Source organism: Symphodus melops (genome assembly GCF_947650265.1).
Source record: "Symphodus melops genome assembly, chromosome: 7".
NCBI lineage: Eukaryota > Metazoa > Chordata > Actinopteri > Labriformes > Labridae > Symphodus > Symphodus melops.
This window is the reverse complement of record NC_136697.1, coordinates 16389276-16417015: the sequence shown is the minus strand read 5'-3', so window position 1 is coordinate 16417015 and position 27740 is coordinate 16389276. Positions and strand designations below refer to the sequence as shown.

Genomic DNA, 27740 nt, shown 5'->3' with positions numbered 1-27740 from the left:
AAGTCTGGACTGGAGGAGTAGCTGGGTGGCTGCTGGCTGCTAATAGGCTCACACCACTTTGTGTTAGTATGTGTGCCTGTGTGCCTCTCTCTCTCTCTCTCTCCCTCCCTCTCTCTCTCTCTCTATCTCTGTGGGTGTGTGTTTGTGTGTGTGTGTGTGTGTGTGTGTGTGTGTGTGTGTGTGTGTGTGTGAATTTCTTACATGCAGTCGAAAGTAATAATTACGTTATAACATTATTAGTAAAAAAATAATCTAATTTAACTTCATTATTTCTGAGTATCCTGTATTCATAAAGCAATTGTGGGAAGATTGTATTTAGTTTTTTTTTTTTAACTATGGTTGACGTTTAACTGATGTCAAAATAATGCTAAAAGCAAATGACTAAGTAAACTCCAACTTGGTTTTGTTTTTCACTCTCTTTTCGCCACTTCTCTCAGTAGGAACTCAATTGATGATGGCGGCGGAAGTAGATTTCTACACGGACATATTTCACTGTAGGCAAGCAAGTGTCATCATACGATGCTAGTTATTAGCTTATTTAACACAAGCTCCATTACTATTATAAGACAAGCTATTTCACGTCTTATACCACCGCTTATCTGAGTGGGTATTTACTTCGCAATGGACTTGTCTAAGCAGCTTATGAACAGGTTTTGAAATAGTAATAAAGCGCTAACAGTTAGCCTTGTGCTAACAACAGAGTGAGCAGGCAGCTTCACGTGCATGTTTCTGTCATCTGAAGTGACAGTGGATCAACAAAGCTCACTGACAGGTAAAACTAATATCTTTCGACTATTGAGCATGACAGCGTGATAATATTACCTCTAGTTACATGTTGTGTATTCAGTAGGCAGCGAGCCAGGTACAGGTCAGGTACAGTTAACAATACTTACATGAGAGAAGCTGTAAGCAGCTGTACTAATCTGACCTGACATCTCGAAAGAAACGATGCAGACCTGTTTGTCATATTTACAAAAATAATCCAGTTTAAACTGATCTATAACAAGAGTACGGAGACCTGCTATTTTCTTTAAGTTTCTTGAGGCAACATTTACCATGTCGCTCTAAAAAATAAAAACATATTGCTTGAATGTGAGTCTGTGCTTCCTACCTGTTCAATGCAGTATGTACTGTGTGTTAAAATGGGTTAAAGGAGCATTTCCATTTTTTGAAAAGGGGAACTGGTTATTTCTCACATTACACACACTTAGATTAACTAATTTAAGTGGCAAACTTAAGTAGAGTATTACTAAAATAAAATGTGATGTGAAAAAATGTCCATTTGTAAAAAAAGAAAAAGAAAAGACACAACCTCACGTACATTCACCTGAAACATGTGCACGCAGTATCATGTATTAATCAACAGTGTTTCTTCATTCATGTAACTGTCTGTTCATCCTTTCTCTCAGCCATCCTCAGGAGACATCATGGAGCTCCAGGCTGTGTTAATGGCAGCTGGTGGAGGTTCTCGTATGACTGATCTGACATACAACACCCCTAAGCCGATGCTGCCTGTCGGTAACAAGCCCCTCATGTGGTACCCGCTGAACCTGCTGGAGAGGGTGGGCTTTGAAGGTGAAATCTCAAACTTTTCTGTGATGTTATTACGATGCTGTTGTGACATGTAATACTACTATCACTGCTTCACATGCCTCAGTAACTTCTACCACTATCGCCACTATTTATTTTGTTGGACCATCTAAAAGTGCCCATTTTAGCTGAAGAATGTCATGATGGCCCAAATTGAATAGATGGTATTATGTTTGCACAAGACATGAGATCATTTTTGAAAGTATAGTATCATTAGTGAACAACTTCCCAACATGACCAAACAAACACTGGCTTTAAAAATAAAAAAAAATTCCCCCAGTCAGCAAGATTTTTAGGGCAACATACACGTTCCATTGAAGCAGGATAACATAAGTGTCTAAAGGGAAACCATTACTAGGAGTACTAGTTTCAGTTAGCATTACATTTCTAGTAAACAATGCAATAAAAACAACAACTTGTGAATCTGGTTCTGTAGAGTTCTCAAACAGGCGTAAGTCATCTCAGCTCCTGACACACCAAGGTTGGCCCTAGTTTTAGCAGTGTACCCGTCGGCCTTCAGTGATCAGTGGGTAGGAATCTCTGATTGGCTGTTTGGAGGTTTCATTTATCTCCACCTCTCGACACAGGTTCAGGAAAGCCTCTTGTGCCTGCCGCTGTAGTATCCATGCTTTCACCCCTTTAGTGCGGGTTCTCCTCATTGGTCGCCTCCACCTCTTCTGACTGACAACGCCACTGTCATGTTCAACTTTTTATCTATATATTAGTGTGCAGATTTATTCTCTATAGGACAGCGGCGTGAAAATGATCTTCTCATATCTTATCACCGCTTCATGAAATCACTGAAGATACTTTATGGTTGGTCAACTGTAAGACATTACATTGTAATAAATGCCCGTAACTCTGAATTCACCAAAATATAATGTTGTAACTTCTCTGTTCGCGTTTACTTGAGCTTTATTAACAATAAACTAGTTTATCTAGTTTAACAAATAAAGTTGGATTGTATTGGATGTGCCGGCTGGTTCCAAATACAGCCTAATACTTCCACTCTCAGACTCTTTATTTTTCAATATTAATAAATGTATGCAGATTTTTATTCAAAGTTTTTTTATTTTTTATTTTTTTTACAGATGATTTACAAGATAAAAGTCAACCTTTTCTGATCCTGTTGCATTCCCTTGAATGGGCTTCACTTTGGTTGAATTGGATGATATTGGCCTCGTGAGAGCCGTTAGCTGTGCGTCAGTGTTAGGGGTGGAAAGTGTTACAGGGGAGCTCTGGCATTCTTGGTTGGTTTCCACATAAAATGTAAAGAAGCAGAGTCGCGGCCCGGCACTTGGAGCGCACCTTTATGTGGCCCACGTGGAAAACCTGGAGCGAAGAAGTGTGCTATCTTCATCATGATAACGTTTATGCAGAAAGCAGATTTTAGGGGGGGACAGGATTATCTCAGACAAAAACGCTTCACTGGTTTTTATTCGAAGCATCCCTGCTGTATAGAACTACTTAAATCAAGAAAGAACGTGTCACATTTTCACAACCCTTATGACGATACATGAGACTGTGACTGAGAAGAATAAGAATCTTATCTCGACTGATGTAAATATGTTTCACATTTTGAAGGGCGCCTGTGGCTCACTTAGTAGAGTCGCTCATCTCAATCAGAAATCAAGTTATCTGTCTTGCTGTAATATTTGCACACAGGTTTTGTCTTTTATTTTCTGTCCTAGGACGCCAAAATGCTTCCACTGCTACGATAACGCCCGCTTATTACAACCAACCTCCTCGGCTCTACAGCTGCCGACGCTTCACCGCATTATTGCCGCATCATTTTTCAGAGAACCGATTCGAACCTCGACACCTTTGAAACGATTTTTAACCGCCTCGTGATTAACCTTTACATCCCTGCTCATATTCATGTTGGCTTTTGAACTCAAAGCTCAACCAGCTGGACACATGCAAAAATATCATCGCAAAATATCATGTTGGAGGTCGCCTTCCCTGTCCCTGCCTTTATTAATGTCCTACATCTTCTTTGACGCTGTTAAACAACAAAGACCGTATTTTAATACATTGGCTTCTTGTGACTCAGTTTTAGTTGTGATGTTACCCAGAAAACAGGCAAATACACGCAGCATCGTGTTGCTCCTTTCACTGCATTAAAGCTTTGAATTTACTACAGGGTTTCTTTTTCCAGTCGTATTACGCCCAGCTTGTCATCACATCATCAGCCATTGTCAGGTGTGCATTTCCTGTCTGGATTTACAGTCTCGTTTTTTTTTGCCTCTCATGCTGCTGCTTGCACTCGGTCCAGAAACTCTGGCCTTATAAAGGGATTTGTTACTGTGTGCTGTTCCTGCCAGTAAACAGCTTTTTTTCCCTTTTTTTTTGTTATAAAAGTCTTCTGGCCTCGCGAGCTGAAATAAAACTAGCGTTCTATACATAATCATCCTGTGTGGCCAGCAGTTTACTGTGTGCAGCCAGCTAGCCAAAGAACTGCAATTTGGTTTTACTGGGCTGACACAGCTAGAGTGAACAAATGCCCTGCAGAAAAAAACAAAAAAACCCAAACATTTTATGTAGACAAGGCTAATTTAAGTAGAAGGACTCTGCAGCGTATTCATAAAACAGTCTTGTAATGTTATAACCAACTTTATAAAGAGCAGAGCAGTGGTCTTAACCTGATCAAAGACCTTCAAGGATCGATTAAGTGTTGTGAAATAGACGTCTTTACTCCATGTTCACAGTAATTCACATTTAGAGTGAATGAATGTTGACCTCTCTTATTCAGGAGAGGAAAAGTAATTATTACTTTCTACAACTTTTATGTTGTTGTGAAAACAGCCTGGAAACTTGAAGAAATGTCTCGACTCTCTCTCATCATTTTTTGTCTTTCCATTAGACAAACACAAAAGGGTGTGGAGGTAAGACTTTGGATGACAACGTAATGTTTTTGTTGCCTCAGAAGACGGGCTGGTTGCTGTGATTCTCATTTGAAGGACGATGCTTTTCAAAGTCATCATACCTAAGAGGGGCTTCATTGCGAAACGGAAAAGAGGCTGAGTTCACTGTTCTGTATTGATCTTCTGCTGCTCTCCACTCTCAGAGACGTCTAACGTCTGTGTTTTGTGAACTGTGTTTTCAGAGGTGATCGTGATCACCACCAAAGAGGTCCAGAAGATGATGACGGACGCTAAAATGAAGTTGGACGTGAAGATGAAACTGGACATGGTGTATATCCAGGAGGACGGAGACATGGGGACGGCAGACGCTCTCCGACACATTCATTCGAAGATCAAGGTGCGTTTGTTTTTTGAAAGGGTGGGACGGGGATACGTCATGAAGTGGTTTGTGGTGTCGCTAATAATTTGCTAATGAAGTTTAGTACAACGGAGCATCGATTGCAGATAAACTCAGAAACTTTATACAAAAAAAAAAGGTTTAGTTGACTTAAACTGAAGTCAGAATCATTTTCTTGGAATAAAAACTCACTTCAGTAACATTTCATATAAACACATCTCATGTATGTTCCTCGTGTCTGTTCAGGTAACTCGTAGATAACCTAAAAGCAGAATCACTTGAAGTCAAATTGTAACGTCTTACATGCACTCAGCTCTGATTGTCGCCACAAACCAACAAAATAAAGTCTCATCTTTATTGACTGGCCATGAATTGAGGCGGGCACACGCGTGAGTAAGCGTGGTTACCTGCAAACACAGGTCAAACATGTGAGTCCAGTCCACTGACACGTTCATGTGTTCCTGCCGCTCGTCTGTAGGCCGCTCCGACCTTTCATGCTGTTTGTGTTTGTGGTGAATCAAAGCTCTAACAGAAACCAGGCCGCTGCTGCTGAATGAACAGTTAGCAGGTGCCAGGGTTATTATTTAATAACAAGCTTAATGAGATCAAGATAACATAGTCAAGTTGTTCATAAGGAATGTGGCATAATAGAGAGTTTATTATACACTATAAAATACCAAAAGATGTTTTGGTTTGGAATAAGAGGGCGGTGTTGTTGTTTGATTCTCGCGTGGAGAAACAGACTGTGAGGTCCGAGTCGAGTATATCGAGGACAAAAACTCTGGGGGCGGGGCGTCAAGGTGGGCGTTTTGTATATGTGTGTGTGTGTGTGTGTAATACTGGGCGCCCATTGATCCGTGCCTCTCCCCTTCCCCTGAATGGTCAAGGCTACTGAAGTGCCTCATTTCACCACACACACACACACACACACACACACACACACACACACACACACACACACACACACACACACACACACACACACACAGATACAGGCGCTCACATTAGCACAAAACTGACAACGTTATCCTTGACCCAGAGAGCCCAATTTTACAGACCCCCGTCATGGCTGATCCCTCCATCCCTCCCTTCATCCCGCTCTGTCTAAACACATGAGCTCATGGTTACGGCTCAAACTCCCCCGTGCTGCCAGTTTACCCACTGCGCCATTTCTTCTCATCCTGCACATCTGTGCAACATTTGTATTTGGGTATGTGAGGGGTGTATGTCGTCCCTCTGTATATGCCATGGCTCTGACTGACCCCCTGAGACCATGAAGACATGTTTGTATAAGGTTTTTGTGTAATTTAGGGCTGTTGATGTATTCCACAAACTATGTCTCATGTTTAATGTTGGATTGTCAATGATTGCAGAGGGCAGAGTTAGTTTTCTGCAGGTTGAGAGTTTCCTACCTTAATCACAATTTCTGGCCCCTCTTTAGTTTCTCTACAGTTTAGAGGAGTGCTGAGGAATCTTGATTTATGTGTGTCCTCTTTCATTCTGAATACAATTTCCAAGAACAGAAGACAAAGCGCTTTTTCAAGGTCAAGAAAAAAGTGGAGTTTTAAAAAAAAAAAAAAATCTGAATATGGTCATTTAACTGCAGCAGTTTAAAACATCTCCTGCATGTTTTCTTCAATACCATTAACAGAATAAAAAAAACTCAACTAGTTCAAAAGTGTATTCACCCAAAGAAGAACACAATTAATCAGAAAGTTCTCGAGGAAATTGTGCTTGCAGAGAAGTCTCTGTGTGCCACATCAAACGCACATTTTGAAGACATAAGTGTTGTGCCTCTGCGGCTCGTAACATTCTTCTTCTGCCAGAGCTGCTTTTCAAAGCGCTTTTATCAGAGACTCTAAATGCAGAATTAGTTTTGACAAGTAAGTTAAATGTTTTCTCCTCCCTTATTTGAATCACTCTTTGCAAGATTCTTCTTATTCTCTTTTTTTTTTTTTTTTTCTTTTTAATTTTTCAAAAGATGCATCGTGAAACCACACGCTCACACACACACACACACACACACACACGCTCACACACACACACACACTCATGCACACACACACACACTCATGCACACTTAAACAGGACTAGCTGCAGCATGCTCCCATTGAGAATAGTCTGCTCCCTAATCCTTTGAGCAGCCAGCTAGATTAGAAGCATTGAGTTACACACATTCACCCACTGGAGGGTGATGAGTGAAGAACTGTAACCGTGGCCTGCCAAGTCCCAGCACAGAGATCACTCAAACTGTCAAATGTGATGCATTGAGTACAGTATAGACGCACACTCACTCATCTCTTCACACAAACACACTCCCAGGATGGGGATTTGGTGTAACCCATCAAACAAAATACTTACAGGAATCACCGTACACAGTGTGTGAGCAGAGAGGGTCAATCCTCCTGATTATTGAAAGGAGAGATTACAAGCAGCATATTTTATTTTGTTCACTCTTCAAACAAGAGAAGTTACACAAAGGTGGAGGGATATGAGTGATTGTTGCTCACGTCTTTCACAATGAGCCAAACGAGTGAAAGGAGTTCTTAGCATGCACTTTTTGCTTTGTTTGCGTTAAGCCTCTTTGACGTTTATTTTTTATTTTTTATTATCGCACAGGCTTCACCACCTGAGTGTATGCGGGCTTAAAGAAATGCATACATACATTGGAGTCGCTGATTCAGCAGGTTTAACCTTTTGTCTACATTTGTTGGTCTGCTGGTAAGACTCGGGACAAAAGGTGAGGAGAGAGAAGATGGCATGCGGGAAAGGAGCCCCAGGTCGGATTCGAACCCGGATCGCCCCCTTGGAGGACTGTAGCCTCTTTGTATAAGTCTCATGCACTTACCGCTAAGCAACCGGTGCCATAGTCGTGTGTTACAAGCATCTTTAAAGTGGTGGGGATTAAACCTCTCCTAATCAAGGAGGAAAGATGTTTAGGCATTGACACTTAAAGATGATCACATGTGGTTACACTGCATTTCATTAGAATCTGCAGGAGCAAGAAAAAGCTATTTAACAAATCCATCGTTGCATGCTGATTCATATTAATACTCGAGATACTAAAATGTTCACTTCCTGTTCAAATATTTGAACGTCAGATCATTTTGTGCCCGAGCGACCATCACTATGTATTCAAACAGAGTGTGTGTGTGTGTGTGTGTGTGTGTGTGTGTGTGTGTGTGTGTGTGTGTGTGTGTGTGTGTGTGTGTGTGTGTGTGTGTGTGTGTGTGTGTGTGTGTGTGTGTGTGTGTGTGTGTGTGTGTGTGTGTGTGTGTCAGTCAGTGTGTCAGTCAGTGTGTGTGGTCCTGACCCGTCCAGAGACCAGAGGCTGTTGAAAGGCTAAAGTGTCTCTGTCTCTCCAGCTGACTCCACTCTGCTGTCGCCTCTGTGTGTGTGAGTGTGACTGTGTGTGTGGTTTGTGCAGACGCTAAATTTTGCCCCTCTGTGTGTGTGTGTGTGTGTGTGTGTGTGTGTGTGTGTGTGTGTGTGTGTGTTAGAGGGAGGAGAGAGTTGAAAGGTCTCAGCGTGTCAGTAGATCTCCCGCAGACACATCCAGCTCTGCCGTCGCAGCTTCCCGTCGCCAGGTCCAGACCAGGTTATGTTGGGAGTTACCTCCAGGTCAACTACATAATCCCTGACCCCACTGATACCAGCACTCTTTACACACCTGATTAGTCAGATTTTCTCCCATTGACGACTGATAGTCTCATTTTTTGGGACAGTCTCATCTATCAAACCTCCGTTTTACTTCTCATCTCATTTTAAGATTTACTGTACACTTTATATATATACACATATATATATAAACGGGTCCCAGTGATTTAAAATGTGGGGTTAAAGATTTAATGCAAACACATTATACATCCATAGAGATCTACAGAAATACAAATGAAAATGAGACGGAGAGATAGACTTAAGTCCAGGGTTGCCTTCCTATGTGTTGATTCTCTCCTTATGAGGTTTTCATGTTATATTTACGCCCCGTGCACCCTCCTCTTCTCCCTCTCCTTTAAAGACACAGTAAAGATGTCGCTGTCATTGAGGCAGCCGGTGCTAATGGTGGGATTAGTTCCCTTGCTGACAGCCTTGATCACACTCAGACAGATGGATACCGCGCACACGCAGACACGCACACACACACAGCGACGTGGGTGCACTCCCTTATAAACACACATACACACATGCAGACATATAACATCAGCACAGGCTAGTTAAAATAACTGGTGTAGGTTTTGTGCTCCCTTTTGTTGGAATCAGAGTAAGTGAGACATCAGGGGAATTCACAGGTTGTGTATTGTTATTGCTACAGAGCATAGTTCAGTTTTAGAGTGCTTTCTCACCTGGATCATTTGGAGAAATTGTTCCCAATCAAGACATTTGATTTCCCCCTTTGGCCCCCGATGTTTTCTACATACAGTATGTGAAGGTGAACTCTGCAAGCGTGTAACAAAGCAAGTCAGCTGAGATCGAACACACAAGGACTCAATCTCGACGACTCGCCGTCTCCATCCAACTCTACATCAGCAGAACATCGAAGGTCTCAGCAACATGTCCTGGCTCACTTTGTTGGTTTCCCAAGATTCTCCTTCTGTCACAGTGACTTGGCCTCTGCCCGACATAACTCTCTCGCTAACTGTTGATTACAAATCCCGGAGAGGATGAAGATTATATAGACAAAATATCAAACAAAGGTTTGCTGTTACCTCCCACTTCATGATAAGATTTGCTGTTTCTCTTGAACTCATTCATCTGAGTATGCATTTAGATCCCATAATGAAAGACGTCTCTGGTATAAAGAGTTATTATTGTTTACCATTTTTGTTTATCGTTTCATATTAAAGAGAGTAGAGGTACATATCTGTGAGTCTGCAAGTGAAGCTCCATGTGTGTTCTTGTTTATTGACTTTGTTTCTATGACGTTCATCTGTTATGCTTGTTTATTTCAGATACGTCTATCCTCTGGGTCTTACTCTTTAGGTTCAGAAGTGTCACTATTTAAAGATATGTTTTTGGTCCTTTTTGCCTTTTATCAGGTCAGACAGCTGAAGAGAGACAGGGCATGTGGGGGATGACATGCAGCAAAGGGCCGAGGTCGGCCCACTGCGCTGACAACTAGTGCCTCTGTAAACATCAGAACTGCTTGGCTATTGGCGCCCTGCACTATTTTTGTTTTGTCGTTATAATGTTTCTCTACCTGTAATCATGTGGAAACTCTCAGTCAAACTTTTTTTTTTTTTAGAACAAAGCTTACAGAGAAACAGACGCATTCTTAGACGAATGAACCAAGAAAGGAATCATTACTTCCTGTCCTCCGTTTTGTATGCATTGTTTAGCTTATATACGCACAATGCTGAAGTTGGAAGAACAGTCCTTCCTTCACTTTATGTCCCTCTCTATATGTTTACTTTGAAATTCTGCCAGGTGAGCTCCTTTCTGTCGTGAATATTGATAAATAATTGAATCCAGGCTCTCGTGTCTTGGGCTGTTTATGTGGAACATTGTCGCCACTTTCATTATTGTATAGTCTGGGTGCTCGACTGTCGTGAGTAAGCAGACCTCACTTTGTAAACACCATGAAAACAGTGTTTCACACGTTTCTCTTTTTTTAGACTTTCATGTAAGTGAAGTTTGAAATGTTTTTTTTTTAAATCACAACAGGTAGACAGTTCTCGTTCCAAAACGGAATATGAGACAGAAACCTCTTTGTTTGGGAAAAGTCATCGTATTCCAGCACGTCGTATCAAGCATGCCATGTCTGACTATTACGCAGCACCTCGAACATGCTTTTTAGACGATGTCTTTCTCTTTCTTATCTCCCCTCTCTCAGACGGACATCCTGGTGGTCAGCTGTGACCTGATCACCGACGTGGCTCTTCACGAGGTGGTCGACCTCTTCAGAGCCCACAATGCAACGCTGGCCATGCTGATGAGCAAAGGCCACGAGTTCACAGAGACTGTCCCAGGACAGAAGGGCAAGAAAAAGACAGGTAACAGGAGAGATACCTGTGCACGGACATTGTGTGTGTAGTGGCTTTAACAAGTTTGGCATGATTCTGATGTGATGTATGACTTGCCTTCAAATAGTCATTCAATAATTGTCAGTAAAGCTTTGTCATAATATGTCACTTTTCTCTCCACAAATATCAAAGAAAGGAGATAGGCTTCCTCATTGATATGACTAGAGAATAATTATAGAAGCTGAAAATCTCACTTACAGTTGACCTTTAATATGTTTTTGTTCACCCGCTGTTTGTTGTGTTTTTTTTTCCAGCTGAGCAGAGAGACTTTGTGGGAGTTGACCAGTCGGGCAAGAGGCTGCTGTTCATGGCCAATGAAGCAGATCTGGAGGACGGCTTGTCGATTAGGAAGTCTATCATGAGGAAGTAAGTTGTTTTTAAAAGCCTGAAAAATACAGAGACATGTTTTTCGGGGCGAACTCATCGCGTTATTTCGACGTAAAAAAAAAAATCTATCCCAATAAAAAAAAGAAGTAAATGATGAATGACGTTTGTGATGCTCTCAACATTATAAATCCCATATTAACTTCAATGCCCATTCTCTAGAAAGTCAACACTTCATATTTTATCGTGATAGTTGAAAGCTATTCCAACTAAATCTGTTTTCGGCAGTCTATGTGGAGGTTTGAAGTTCTGCTTTGTGCTTCTTTTTTTAGGCCGGCGAGTGCTGGAAGAAAAAGTTTTACATTTAGGTGCACATACTCTGTGACGGTGTCTCCATGTAATCAATGTGTCAACCGGCTGTTGGGGCGGCTGTGTCTGGATTTGCTGTTTATTGTTATAAGTGAAAATAAGCAGTAATCGCTGACACCACATGTGATAATGATGTTCAATAATCATGCCAAATACCAACGCTAGTGGAAATAATAATGTCTAATTATTTCACTCTTATCTAGTAGAAAATAAGTCTGACTGATGGAGTTAGATGTAGGGGTAGAGTACAAGTTTTGGTTGTGTGTTTAAGTGTGACGGTTTGTGGTGGCTCCTTGTCGCAGGACGAGTCCTCTGCAGCAGGTTCATTCCTTTTCTTTTCATTCAGTGTTCTTTTTTTTTTTTTTTTTTTTTTTAGTCCTCAAATGCATGTATGTGTGAGACCCGGTGCTTTGGGAGCTCGTAAATACTTCATGGAGCCAACGCCACTGTAAATTCTGGCCAATAAGAGGGGGGCCAGAGCAGCTGCTCGCATGCTTCTGCTTCTCTGCGCAGGGAAATCTTGAGCCACGCACACAAAAAGACAACAGGCATTTTTGAGTATCTATGTTATTTTTTATATAATGTATATCTTTCAGAGGTGCCTGTTTAATCCACTCTTCAAACATGAATACATTGTCTTTAACTTATTTAGTCGTTGTTTTCTCTGGGGAGTTAATTGTTAGGTCTTTGCTGGATTCTTTAAGCTGTTTCTTCCTTCTTCTCTGCAGCCGTCACCAAAAACATTCATCCATTCTTTCGTTTGCCCGTCCATCCTGGTTCATCCTCAGTCCTGTCTAATGTTCTCTTTTCTTCTTCTTCTTCTTCTTTCTTTTTTTTTCTCTTCAATTTTCCTCATGGTCTATGTGCGTAAGCTCAATACATTCGGCACATGTGAGACAATTTGCCCGGGAACTGGCTTAAACAGTGTGAAAGGACTCAAGCTGAGCTTCCCCTCGTACATTACAGCTCCACCTGTCAGATCCTCTTGGATGCAGGATGAATCAAAAAAAGATCATTCTCACCTACAGCAGAAAACCTCTGAGCCTCGTATTTGAATCGTGTCCTCGCTTATGTTCTGCATTACTTTTACTTCCATACTTAGCGTATAGCTTGATATTAGACAGAAGGCCTGAAAATACATTCAACACAAATTCTGCACCGGCTGGACCTGAAGAGGTCAAAAAGCTCCAGCAGCACTTGTAGTTTATTAAAAACCTGTCTGCCGCGTTGGAGTTCCCTTGGTAGTTGGAAAGTTGTGCCAGAAAATCCCACTCTGCTGCAAACTGGACCTGTCAAACATGTTTGTTTGATCTTTATTCTTCTTAAATTTAAGTATATTTAAAACACAACATGAATGCATAATATTGTGTGTGTGTGTGTGTGCGTGTGTGCGTGCGTTGATCAATTTATTGTAATTCTTAACAGATTTTCTTTTTTGATGTACGGTGCTTTAACTTGCATGTAGAAGATGTCTGCTTTCATATATGTGAACATTTTGCACCGTTTGTCTGACAAAAAAAAGTTGATTACTTGATCTGTGAAACTGTGATGTGCAGTTTTCACTGTTTTCTATTTCTTAAAAAAGAAAATCTAAATGAGCTCTGTTGAAGGTTGTTTACTATCTCACCTTCAGAGTGTACTGGTTTTGTCAGGTCTGTAAAGTGACCTTATTATACCAGGTTAGTCTTTTGTACTCATAACACAGGTTCAGATATGCGAGTCATCTTAATCAGGAAAGGATCCATCGGACTGGGATGGTTTTAAGGGTTTCAAACATTTTATTTTGGTGCCAAGAGTCCAAGGCCCCAAATAATTCGTAAGCCCTTCAGGCCTGTTGGCTCTGTCGTGGAAACCTGACTAATGAGGGTATTAACAGTCAATCTGCTGCTTCTGAGTCATCCTCCTCTGTGGGGTTTTACTTGTAACTAAATAAGACATTAGGCTGTGTGTATGTGTTTTAGAGTGAGAGAGTGACTCCTCTCTCCCACTGAGGACTTTAGTGGTACTTAAGTATTCAGTCGTTAATCCAGGGGTTGAGTCATCCTTGCCTGCAGAGGCACTAAATTCCAGCTCTCCTCTACAACAAGCTCTCCAGCACTCACAGGAAGCAGAAATGAGATGGTGCTACAGGAAAAGCAAGATGTTTACCTGCATAGTGAGGGAGATGTAAGTGGTCAGCAGATCAGATTTAAAAAGCACAAAGTGTAAACTTTAAACTTGTTCTTGACTTGGTCTCTGTGCTTAACTTGTCAAATGTGCTAACTGAAAAAGCGACCATTTAAAGTGGAGCATTCGTACACGGTTAACCTGCACAATAGTGAAGCACCCTCAATGCAGAAACTTGCACACACGCGCGCACACACACACACAGGCTCTCTCTCTCTGCTGCCCACCTGCAAGTTCCAAACAGTGATGTCACATGCTGGGTGTTCCCAGAAATTCACATAAAGCCTACAACACACACACACACACACACACACACACACACACACACACACACACACACACACACACACACACACACACACACACACACACACACACACACACACACACACACACACACACCTGGGAAATGTTTTATGAATAAATACATTTGACAAACTCCCACAGAGCGTGTCTGTGTGTGCACGCACATGTGTTTTTATGCTTTTGAATGAAATACCTTTACACAGATGGACACACACAGTTTGATTTATGGCTTTCAGCATCTGGTTGTTAAAAACGTGTGACCAAGAAATCCTCCTGAGTCACTCCAGTTATACTGGTGAGGAGAGAAAGCCGCAAAAACACTGGAGAGAAAATAAGAGAAAAATAGTGCAGAAGAATTAAAGGGAGAAATGTTTGTTTTGGGGGTTTTTTTCAATCACAATTAGGTATCATGTGTTGTGTAACACTTTTTACTGTATTTATTTATGATTACAAATTTGAATAAAAACATGAAAGGGTGATTATTAAGCCATTACTCTTTAATCCCTCTGCTTTTACACTGAAGTCAGTGCAGTATTCTTTAAATATGTGTTTGGGCTGAGGCATGTAAAAGCAGAAGTAAGGACCTTTTAGAATCAACTCGCCCTGCTATTTTATGATGTATTGACTGAAAGGAAAGCGGAAAAGGAGGATCGGTAGTCGCGGAGGATGAAGGAGTGACGGCGGATTTGTTCATCGAAACCTGTTAGATAAAATGGTTTTCTTTGGCTCTCGCTTCATAAATGTCACATCTTTCAACTCAGGCCACTGTGCGTCTGTGTGCGAGTTCATGTGTGAATGAGTGAATGCCCCCCCCCCACACACACACCACCACCCAGCCGCCCGCCCAGGCAACATAAACCTGTCTCATGGCAGCCGCCCAGCGGGGCAATATCTACGGTGGCTGACACAGGACAATAGACAGATGTCACTGTTCTCATGCTTTAATGTTAGCCTACGGCGACGTCTGGATTTCATCAAATGCTCCTGTTTTATTTGTTCAGCAGATGTGAATTAAAATAGTTTGACTAAATGAGAAGCAAACATAAAGCACATAAAACAGCAGGTGAAAAAAAATCAAAGCAAGTTGTCTTTGAGGTGGTAGCTTGTATTTATCGTACATGGACGTTTATGTAATGCATATTTTTTTTTCTCTCAGTAAGGTAGACTGCACATACTGTGGAAGAGAATATTTGTGTACAGTTTCTCACTCTGTGTCTTTCTTTTGTCTCTTTTCCTTTTTTTACCTGCAGACATCCCAGGATGCTCATCAAAACAGGCCTTGTGGACGCTCACCTCTACTGTCTGAAAAAAGCTGTTGTGGATTTCCTTGTTGACAACAAGTGAGTTTTGTGCATCTCAGAAGTTTTCGACACGTACTGTGGACAAAAAAAAAAAAACTCATTTTTTTACGTCATTTTAGCTACCAGTTTCTATTCGCAGCGTTAACAGGGTGGGACGTGAACCCACACAGTCGAACTGACATTCACATTGGCTGCTTAATCTGAAGCAAGTGTGAAACGTGGTAACACGGTGTGTAAGGCTTTGAACGGCCCTGTTAGCCGCGTATTCTAGGGAGGTGTTAATTTGTTTTACTATGTGCCACTGAGGCAGGCTGTTAGGCCTTTAGCCTCTGAAGTGTAGCAGTGTCACAGGGAGACCGTTGGAGCCAGGAAGCAGTACATGCATGGTTTGTGTCTGAACAAACAAAGAATCACACGACTTCAGCTTTAATTAAATCTTCATCACAAATCAGAAAATAAGATAATGTCCTCGCTGGAACTTAGTAGGTGGAGCGCTGAACAAACTCATTTGTAATTTCTTGAATCAAAATGATAATCTGACCTTTAAAGGCACCGTGATTGCCTGTAGGCCTGCATGATTTTGGGATTAACATTGTGATACTTTTTTTTGGTCTGCAGTTTATATTGTTGCTATGCAAAAGATAGGAAATGATGCCCAAGAGTGTTTTTTTTCAACTCAGTAATTACCTTATCGTACTTTAAAAAAGAACCTATGATCATACTCTCACTACCACCACGTTAGGTCAGCCTCTCTGCCGGTGACTTCGACAGCATCTCAGACCAAAAGTGAGACATCCTGTGGAGAGAAAACAAGTGGAGCAACATGTTTCTTACTAAAACTTTATGAGCAGACTTGTAGGTTGCATTAAAGTTGTATGTTTAGTATTGTGTCCAGCCCTGTGAGAGTGACTGCACAGAAAACAGAAGCTTACAGTTTCTCACTTCCTGTCCACTCACACGTCACTAAACCTATACATGTGCTGGAAGTGTATCCACTAAAACTAAACCCAAAGTTGTCTCATGTAACTGAACGTCTGCCTAGATCAGTGCTTCCCAAACTGGGTCCAGGCCCCAGGATCTCTGAGCAGATTGTCAAAATCAGTCTTGCTCTTAATAATGGTGTGAAAAATACATTTTTCCTCACTCCAAGAAGAGATATGTAGAAGACTTTCTTGCCGGGTTGTCTTTGAAAATGAAAGCCTGGTTAGTTTAATTTTGACATCAAGCATCCAAAAAGTATTATAAGTCAAAGATAATTACTGAGCATGCGTACATCACAATGGTGATTTTCAAATGAAATATTTTTGAGTCCTTATTGCAAGGCAAAAAAAGGGGATTTACTGCTGACTTCATTAATCCAGGTCTTCTGCTTTTGGGGGGGGGGAAAAAACATATTGAGTATCTTAACCAGAGATGCATGCAGAAAATGTACTGTTCAGAATCATGCATGAGAGTGATGCTGCAACACATACAAAGCATCACTATGTCTACTGTTGGAGTCTTGTTTGCCTTCATCAGACAGGGAGTGGGTGTGGGGGGGTGGACATACAGCAAAGGGCTGAGACTGGTCTCCCCCACTGGTCTGCCCTTTTAGAGTTTCAAGTGAAATCAAACACACAAAATAAATTCATTTCAAAGCTAACACACACTCGTCTCCTACCTGCTTCCTCTCCTCGTCCCTGCTGCATTCATGTTAAACTTGAAAAGGCGATTTTGCCGTCGAGAGAGACACAGACGTGTATCTCACAACATTACATCACTTGTGCTCTCTGCTGCCACCGTTTATCATCCCTCTTGTAAGGTTACCCGTTTCTTTTCTCCAGCTCTTTCCTGGACTTTCTCTTACATCCTCTCTCCCTCTTTCGTCCTCCTCCGTGCTTTTTCTTTCTCGCTCAAGGAGAGAAATGGACAGAGTAACTGTGGATTGTGTTTTTGTTTTTTTTCTGCCTGTCATTCACATGGAAATCCTAATCTCCCTTTAAAAGAAAGTAAGAGAGGGCGAGTGAAGGCGTGGGGGTGTGTGTGGGCTGGTGGAGAGGAACACTGAGCACAGCACAGCGCTGAGAAAAGAAGAGGAAGATATTAAGATGGGAGTTTTCCTCCCTGGCTGACGCAGGAAGAGCAGCGCTGAGCTGCAGCTGCTTTTATTTTGAAAATCATAAGAAGGAGAAGTGTTAATTGGCTAATGTATTAAATATTTAATGAGGCATCATTTCCTGTAGTTATTTTTTTAATCATGTGTGATGCATTGTCACTTTGTTTTCCTCTTCTGACAATAACAAAAAAAAACATAAAAAATATTTCATAATATTCAGGAAGTACCTTGTATATGTTAATTGTATGATGTTAAATATTCACCATGGTTATTTTAACACAGTAATATCAATTAGAGATGTACCTGCTCAGACTTTGGCCTAGATAAAAGCACAGCTGACAATGACAATTTAAATGTTCACTCATTATTAACAATAACCAAAGTATGAAGTCTTAACACCCTCTGCAATCTTCTGTTACTAAGATATTCGTCTCCTGTTGTAGTATTCTTGTTGGTCTTTTTTCAGACCTTCTCACAGAAGACAGCACATGAATCATCGGCCCTGAGTCATGCAGACAACTTTGTATCATACAAACATCTCATTGAATGTCTTTATTCTCTTGTAGGTCCATCTCGTCCATCCGTGGTGAGCTGGTACCGTATATGGTGCGGAAGCAGTTTTCCAAATCGTCCACCAATCAGACAATCAAAGATGACGCAGAGGAGCAGAGTGAGAAAAAGAGCGAAGGCTCTACAAGCCACGGTCAGTATCAGAAAGCATCGCACTCATAAGTCACTCACAACGCGGCGACCTTTTGGAAATAAAGGTCTTCATCTGGGGTTCGCCTCTTCAATCAATTCTGCTGATTTGAAACAAACGGCAGGTTTGTATCATCATCTTAATTCGTAATGTCTCCTCTTATCGTCCAGAGCTCATCATCTCCTCTCGAGACGAGTCTCTCATCCAGCTGGCCCAGGAGCGCTCGTGTTGGAACGACCACCGGGGAGACATGAGCGAGGCCTACCACGGAGGGAAGCTGCGCTGCTATGTTCACATCATGGACCAGGGTCTCTGCTACCGCGTCAACACACTAGCTGCTTACATAGACGCAAACCGCCTGGTGGGTCTGACTTACTCTATCCCCTCGAGGAGATTTCTTAAAGAACACTTTTTAGATATCTCCTGCACATACTTTGATACACCAGACTGTAGAGGGGATTCATATCCAAGATATGAACATTTGTTTTCTTCTTCTTCTTCTTCTTTGTTTTTTTTTTGCTAAAGAAAGAACTAGAATTCAAAGACTAGACATCCTTTTTTTATTTTTCAAGGTTTCTTTTGGAGCTTTTTTGCCTTTTATTTTTAGAGATAGGACAGTGGATAGTCACATCTCAGGGAGAGAGTGGTTAGCAACATGCAGGAATAGAACCACAGGTCAGATTTGAACCTGCTTAGAGGACCACACTCCATAAATGGGGTACGCACTAACCACTGTGCTACCGACGGCACCCCCAACCACTCAAATTTGAAAATTAGTTTGTGTTAATCTCTGTCCTCTATGACTCTGTATGATGAAGATGTTGACGTTTTGGATTCTGAGTTGGTCGAGAAAGCATATCTTCTCATTTTAATCCACCATTCACAATAAGAGAACATCGTCAATAAGTTCCATAGAATTTCAGTCTTATGCCTCTCTGTCCTTTGTGTTTTCTGGAGCAGGCTCCGAAGCTGTTTGACGAACCAGCTGTCCATCCGTCTGCTGTCATTTCTGAGAGATGTCAGGTAAATATGATGGAGGGCTGGAGAAGGAGACGTTGATGTATGCGCTCATTTTTCTCCTTTCGTTGTTTTCTCCCACTTCATAAGCCGTTGCACTCACATAAGAGTATTATTGGCCCTTATTCATAATTCCAGACTTCTGTGTGTTTGAGTGAGTGTGTGTGTGCGTTTATGTCCTGTATGTAACAGTCAGTGTGATCACTCTGTCCTCAGATGGGATCAGACAGTATCTTCGGAGCTCTGTGTCAGGTAGCAGATAAGACCTCCATAAAGAGATCCACCATCGGAAACTCCACGACTGTAAAAGAGAAGGTTAAAGTCACCAACTCCATCATCATGCCCGGGGTTACCATCGAGGAGGGGTAAGAAAAAACACACACACACACAAATGTGTTAGCACTTGTAGATTACATTTACTTTGAAGTGTTGCACATAAACATTAATTACGATTATAAAAGAATCTCACCTCCAGGCGTGTTTACAGATTGAAGTTTCGGTGCTCACAGCTGCTTTTGTTTGAGGTTTGGTCAGTGACATGCAAACTGAGAAACAACAAAACAACAAACAAAGATTTTCTCTTGATCTGTTTTCACTTTTTTAAACATTTGTAACATTTGGCCTCGAAAGTCATTTCATATCAGTCCACTAACATCTCTTTGGTGCTTTACATGCAAACCTGTGTGTGTGTGTGTTGGGCAGATGCTTATAGATGTGTGTGTGTGTGTGTGTGTGTGTGTCCATTGATGGGAGGTGTAACAGGTTTTGTGTTCTGGCCTCTGTGGGGTCAAACAGAGAGCGCTGAGTTAACAATGCATCTATTGGTGTGCAACCAGCCAGAGATTAGTTCCAAACAAACACAGAGTTACTGAACTGAAACACACAACGTCCATATATTTCATTTAGCTGCTTATTTACTCGCCTATACCAAAGCTCCCACTGGTTATGGAATTTAAGATCTCCGTAGAGGTGATCTTAAATGGTGTCCCGACAACTTAAGCCCCGGGCTATTTCATTCTCCCAAGAAGTTATGTTGCATTAAAATGCCATAGAAAAATAATTGGCCATCAAACATGGCCGAAAAACAAAACCTTTATTGGCAACATTTTGTGACTAGAACTTCATCAGACAGGCCATCATATTGTGTGACTAAAGACAAAATAACACATTATTAAATGAGATGAAGTAACATGCCATAGTGTTGCATACATCATAGAAGTCTTCCATTATAGGTGCCAATGTAAACATTCAAATGAGAGGGACCCTAAAGTGCCCATGGAATAAAACATGAATGTTCTTGTGTTTGATCCTCCATGTTGGTGTTAAATGTTCATTTATCTGATAAATACTTCTATCATGGAAGCGTTATTTGACTATTCTTCTATCTAACTAAATGTGTTGTCTGTAAAACATTTCAGACGTTGACCCATCCTGCTCATTACTCATTTTCAACCGTTTTAAAATTTCAACAATCCAATGGAATTCCTCCTAACATTATGTCCCGCCTTTTAGCTTGAGAATGGTTGTATCACGTTTCAAACTGGAGATGCGTCTCGGCTCGGTGGTTAGATTGCTCTGGAAGTTTTGCTTCATGCGTCACTTAAAGGCTAAATTACAATCAAGAACAGAAACGTCGCTTGAATACACGTGTGTTTATGTTTTCTTAAAATCCAGGTTGAGATGTTTAGTTTCCTGTAGGTTGATGATTCTGCAATTTGAGAAAGTTTGTCTGTACAGCTCACTTTGTGCTCAAAGGCTCACGGATTGGCTAAAGGTAATTTAAACAACACTGTGCATGTTGACCTGCTTTTCCCCGAGGAAGAGAATGTCTTTACCTCATTTACAGTACGGCAGCTTTCAGTAGCATCCCAACGCTGCGGTCTTTGACGTAGCATCCTGTTTCCTTGGTAACGGTAAACATGTTGTTTCTGTTAAGGCAGCCTCACATCACATCTATAACATTGAGGATTTATCTGTATGAAAAACAACTGTTGCAAAAATTTGCGCTTTTCTCAGTACTCGACAAAAAACCCCCCAAAAAAACACATAGGTGTTTAGTTCATTTTTTTATGAATTTAGATATTTTGATGTAAATATTATATTATACCTTTAAATGCTGAATAACACCTCAATGAATTACGCAGTCATATTTTACTTGATTTAGGATCTGAGCGGGGCTCTGCAGTTCATGATCTGAGGTGTGTTTATGAATGAACTTTGGTGTGTCAGGATGAAGCTGAAACGGTCGACGTTGCTACCCAAGAAGACTTGTAGACAGAGCGCACATTAGCTACTGTAGAATTAACATGTTGATTGATTTGCTCCGAGGTTGAACCAGAAACTCATCTGGAAACAGACTCGTCTCCATCTCAAGTCTGGACTTAAACGCACTCATTCACTCACCGACTCGCTTTCTTTTATCTTCATGTCTTACTCCTCCCTCTCCATTCTCTGGCATCGAGTCCTCGACGCCATCTCCCTCCTCTCGCCCTCTCTCGTTCTGTCCCTCTATCTCCTCTCCTCATAAGCCTTTCAGAGACCCCAGCCAGCGAGCATGGGGACCCTCATCATGCCCATGTAGGTGCACGCACAAAGGCGTGAAAGAATGAGAGCGACTGAAGAAGGGAAGAAAGCAAGCGAGCACGCAAAAAAGATATTGCAATTCTTTCTTTCTTTCTTTCTTTCTTTCTTTCTTTTTTTTTGAGGACATAAGAAGGAAGGCGAAAGAAGGAAAGAAAGAGCCAGTGTGAGGGGATTAGCAGACCCCGGCCATGTCGCAGAAACCCCTTGCATTTCTGCTTTCTTTGTTTGGAGCTGACCAGAACTTGTTGACAAAGCGCTGCGTGTTTGGGAAGGGGGATAGCAGGGGTCAACTTTACGGGAGGGGGGGGGGGCTGGCACAGGGGATGGGGGTCGACGTGTGTGTGTGTGTGTGTGTGTGTGTGTGTGTGTGTGTGTGTCTGTCTGTGTGTGTGTGTGTGTGTGTGCGCGCAAGAGAGAGGGAGGGGGGGTCATGGCAAGGAGGAGCCCTGGTGTTAGTAATTAGTGGTGTTTCAGCTCTGAGGCTTCTTTGGTGGTCTCTCTCTCTCTCTCTCTCTCTCTCTCTCTCTCTCTTCTCTCTAATGTTACAAAACTTTGAATCTTGTAATCTCCCATCACCAACTACCTCCACCGCCACCTCCTAGGTAGTTACTAACACCCCACACACACACACACACACACACACACACACACACACACTCCTTCCTCCCTCGCCCTGCAGGCCTAACCACCTGAACAGAATGAGCCAACACAAACCTGTCTGTGTGTGAGGCGCACAGGGCCAAGTGTGTGTGCGTCACTGACCGGGCAAGACCGACATGCGTTCTCCACTGGGCTCCCTGAGCTACTGAAACACACGTTGTCTTACCCACACACACACACACACACACACACACACACACACACACACACACACACACACACCTTCCATGGTCAGTTGACACAGGACACACTGTCTGTGTCAGGACTGTCTGTGTCTCCCCTCCAAGAATTTTATGGTGATGGTTTGCCTGAATGTTAGCGCTCAGCGGGTTGGCACCGCCTGTTCAGGTGTAGCACAGCCAACAATTCCTTAACACACACACACACACACACACACACACACACACACGTGGAGACAGCTTGGTCCACCGCTGTTCTTCAATATAAAAGTTAATGTCAAGTCATTAAGACCAGTTGATTGGATACTTGGAGTCTTTGGAGCAGGTGGTAGGGTTCCTAAAGGGGAAACAGGCTGAATGTTGCTTCTGTCAGTTTGACCTTCAGTACGGCACTCGCTCCAAAACCCCGTGAATACTAACGCTTAACAGCCAACAGAGGAAGGCTGTGGTTTTACTGGGCAGCTCCCAGTATGAGTGTGTACAGAAGGTATGAAAGGTAGAAAACAGAATGTCAACCATTAACCTGTTTTGAATCTCCAGCCGGCTTGAAACACAAACAGCGGAGTCAGAAAGATTCCGTTTCAGCAGCTACCGAAGCGATCCCAGCTAAATATTACTCTTTAATTACTCTTGAGTTTATTAAGTGTCGGTTAGCACCAGAAGTGAGCTACCTGCTCACTATTTTGAAGCAACTCACGGTTCTGGAAGATTTCTAATTGGCTGTGAACTTGTTTTTTTTATTTTCTCTCTCTAATGATTCTGTTGATTTTTCCTTTTCTCCCACTAATACCTCTAAAAAGGTCAAACGGAGACTCAACAACTAACTTCTGTGCAGAAGGGATGAACCCGGTTTATTTAATTTTGTAACCAGGACTACCTAATGAAATTTCATCAAAGTGTTTATTGGAAAAATGTAGCCTAGAAACCAGTGGGGTTCAATATGTTTGTCTTTAAAGGACTTTAAATGGAGCACTGTGTTCTTGTTGAGTCGAGTTGGACATGAGTGGTTCAGTGCAAACACCATTAACACAAAGGGAATGTCAAGGAATAGTTGGACTCATGTCATATCTGTGTGTGTTTCTTTTCAAGGTGTAATATCCAGGGCAGTGTGATCTGCAGTAATGCTGTCATTGGTCGAGGAGCAGACCTCAAATACTGTCTGGTGGGAAACGGACAGCGGATCGAACCAGAGGGTGAGTTCAACTCTCACAAACACACCAACAATATGTTTGATTCTTAGTGTTTCTTCTTTTCGTTTTTTTTTACTGATGTGTAAGGTCTTCTCAATGTTAAGGGATTGAAACCCCTCCCAGGAAAGACAGTTGTGTGACTGAGGCTTTAAAATGTAGTAATAGTAGCAGAGGTGAACCATCGGCAACCCCACATGAAATCAATTACACTGAACAAAGAGCAGGCAAAGCAACATCTTACATTATGTAACCATTCGACACCACTTCTTTTCAAATAAAGACTTTTTTATTGTTACTGTTATTTTGTTTATCCATGGCACTCAGTCCAAGGTGATTCAGATAAGGTGTTAGTGTGTGTGTGTGTGTGTGTGTGTGTGTGTTTGTGTGTGTGTGTAGTATCTGTTTGGAAGTGCCAAGCTTTCAAGCCAACCAGGAAAGTTTCTTAATTCTGGAGTCTGTGTGATAGAGAGATTTGTCAGAGTTTTTTTTTTTATTTCCTTAATCCTCTTGTCCCCAAAGCTAGCACTGTGTAAGTTTGTGCGCCCGTGTGTGTGTGTGTGTGTGTGTGTGTGTGTGTGTTTATGTGTGTGTCACATTGATGGAGAGGTTAGAGAGCAGGGCCAGAACAGGACCACCCGGAATTCAACAGCAGCAGCCCGCAGCCACATCCAACACACACACGCGCGCACGCACACACACACACACACACACACACACACACACACACACACACACACCCTCACTCAAACACGTATAGAACGAGTGAACAAGCTCTGCTGCCAGGCTGAGCAGCCTAATTGAGTGAACAACAGGGTTCTTTAAGTAACAACTACATGCTACAAGCTAAACGAGCTAAACTGGTCTGAAAACGTTTGAAACGGTCGAGGCTTTTTGTAGCGTCAATGGAGCGATCTGTGCAACAAAACTGATCTCCCTTCACATGGTTTTTTGGAAAATGTTTCTGTCTGGCGAGCAATGAGCTGCTATTGTTTACTTATTGAACACTGCAGACTTGGAGCTTCATAATTGGTTTGCATACACTAAAGCCAAAGTTCAGTCGCACAAATACAAAGTTCCAGTTAGTGTTTCTTTCTAACGGACAATCTGCTGTTTTATTACTTCTTTTTTTTTTATGTAATTTGTTATGATTTGAGAAAATGCCCTTTCGTCTCTTTAATGGATATTAAACAGTAAGGTAAGTATAAAGTTGAGTGAAATATAGTTTGTGGGAAGAAAAAAAAATCAGCATCCTTTTATATGTAACCATCGAGAAAAAGATCAGCCAATCAACTGTCACCTGGCCACTCCCGATACACATCAACAACCATTTCACCCTGAGCAGAACCACTATACATGAAACCGACTTAAGAATATGACAACCTTGTTTTTTCTCTTGGACCAAAGATGAGCATCTACGACCACGACTACTCGAGTATGGGGACGTTATGAATCTTATTTTCTGCATTTGAACTAACAAGTTGACAAATAGTCGTAGTAAATCCACTGTAATCCACTTAAAATCACACCACAACAGTTGTTGGTAGCTTCAGTTCATCCACCAGACTAAACTGATTAATAAAAGGCATTGCAGTAATTGTGATTTTTTTTTTTCGTAAGAAAGCAAAGTATTGTCTCTCTCCACCAATCTAGCTGTTTAATGTTAGGCTGCTTAAACCCTTACACACCCCACTCTACTGCTGAGCCTGTTAGCAGCTAAGGACCACCCTGCCAGCGACACACACACGCACACAGACACACACACACACACACACACACACACACACACACACAGACACAGACACTCTCAGAGACACAAAGATGTCAGGTGTTAATATTTCAGTTACAGACACACTTACTGAATGCTTGTTTTCAAACAGTCGGGGAACATTTCTGGGAAGTACACACCGTTTCTGCTTGTCTTTCCACTGTCTCTTAAAGGTGACAGTACGATCAGCTTTTTCATTACTTTTAATCTATTATCAGACAAACAACTATTAGGTTAACAGGTAAAAATAGGTTGAATCCATTTAAACACTGTATGAGTCAGTGATGAATTGACAGACCCATCTTCAGAACCCTCTTCCTCCATCTCCTTCCCTCCCCAGCTGTCCCACGCACCATTTGTGCTCCTCTCCACACAGAGGAGCATAAACTCGTTTTGAGCCACAGATTCCTTCACACTAAAAGCTGTCTGTGTGGACGGAACATTTCCCTCTGCCACCGTTTGCTTTGGATCGGCACATACGCTCGCAGATGGAGAGATGTAGGGAGGAGCAGCAGCAGCAGCTCTCCTCGCTGGATTGGGCGAAAAAATATTGGCAGTCAAAGCAGGAGCAGTCAGAGTGACCTCAGATTTCCCACATTGAACATTTTGTTGAATTATTTGAAGTATATGAGAGCATAAGTGATGAAAATCTCACAGTTTGGTTTGTATTACTGATTTTTTTTTTTTGTCACATGTTGGATGTTTTCTCAGATAACCCCCAACCTCCCCAGGAAAAATAGGCTTTATTGTAATATACCTGTTCTGCTCCTCAGCTCACCATGACTCAAACAGCATTTTGACAGCACTACAAATCCATTACTATTGTTCTTGTTTTTAAACTGGAAAGCACCTTGTGCACCATTTGGTACTGGAAGGTGCTATACAAATAAAGTTTGATTGATTGATTATGCAACACCAGGATTCTGTCAAATGCATCACATCATCCATTTTCTTCACTGTGTACACATTACTGCAACAATAATAATAATAATAAAATGCTCTGAATACAATAATCTCAAATATTAAAGGCTATAATGTACTACACCGGTTGTTTTCCTCATATGAGCTTTGTCAATGATGGACAGGTAACATACACACACTATTCATAAAGCTCATGTTTGTATGTATCCATGCACTGGGAAAACAAACAAACGAGGTGTGTACGTTAAGGGACTGTGTCTTTAGTTTCTGGACCAAACACAGATCATGTTTGTGTGTACAGCTACAGACAGCAGACTCTAATATTACAGAGGTTAAGTGTCCGATTGATATTATACTTGCTGATACCTGCATGATAAATGCAGGCACTGAGATGAAATTCAGAAAAGTCAAAGTGGCATTAAAAAAAAAAAAAAAAAAGTAGAAGTGATTTAGCAATAGTACGTTAGTTTACATTATGTTGATGAATTGAAAACGGTTAGATTATTGTTTTGTTCTTCGTTTTCAGACACTATCAGTGAACTATATTAGTGAAAATGCTGGTTGTCTGGGTTCAGTCCCTCGGCTTCTTTAGCTAATCTATCAAAGTGTTTCTTTGGAAAGAAACTATAGGCTACCCTTAATTGCTCCCATAGACAAAGTGTGTGGGCCTGTTAATGTAACTCTATGTATTAATTGTATCCAATGCTGTATTTATGGTCTGTCCACGTTAAGGAAGAAACACCTTTTTTTCTCAGTCTTCTCTTAAGTAACAAACAATACTTTCTAAATATTACTTGACAATCTGAACAGTGCTGTGGGAAGTATTAAAATGATTAAACCTGCTTGGTGGTGGTGAAGGTGAGCTTAGAGCTTTGGCTCGGGTGCTTTACACTCTTGCCTTTGATAATTCATACAATTGTTCTCTCTCTTTCATCCTTAGCTGAGAGGACTAACGAGGTCATCGTTGGAACGGACCAGCTGATGGAGATCTAACTCCCATAAGATGGAACAATGTCATCTCACTAACCAATCAGAGAGTAGAAACACACAGAGGACAACGGACACGCTGGCTAACGAACCAATCGAAAGCTTGGCTGCTGCCTGAAGGTTCTAAGCAATCTTCTCCTACTTTTTTTTGTACTTTGTGTCCAAATAAAGACAAATGCTTTAACCCGAAAAACAGTATGTGTTTTCATTTAACAATAATTAATTAATATAATTTTGTGAAAGTTAGTGAGTCTTTTCAGCTTTTAGCTTAACAGTACACTAAATTGCACAGAGACTGAAATCAGT

The 27740-nt window shown here is 41.6% G+C and overlaps 1 protein-coding gene across 2 annotated transcripts; it reads left to right on the top strand.

Annotated features, from left to right (window-relative positions):
• Positions 1–27627, top strand: eif2b3 (eukaryotic translation initiation factor 2B, subunit 3 gamma). 2 transcript variants are annotated; one of them, XM_079348651.1, is made up of 12 exons: positions 1–62; positions 1410–1575; positions 4697–4851; positions 10682–10841; positions 11126–11237; positions 15287–15376; positions 17999–18135; positions 18303–18493; positions 19093–19155; positions 19366–19514; positions 23661–23764; positions 27388–27627. In XM_079348651.1, the coding sequence occupies exons 2-12, from the start codon at positions 1428–1430 to the stop codon at positions 27438–27440; spliced, it is 1362 nt and encodes a 453-aa protein (XP_079204777.1). In that variant the 5' UTR covers positions 1–62; positions 1410–1427; the 3' UTR covers positions 27441–27627. The 2 variants fall into 2 exon arrangements, with proteins under 2 accessions (XP_079204777.1, XP_079204778.1); XM_079348652.1 differs by lacking the exon at positions 1–62 and adding an exon at positions 430–772.
• Positions 27628–27740: the final 113 nt, after the last annotated feature.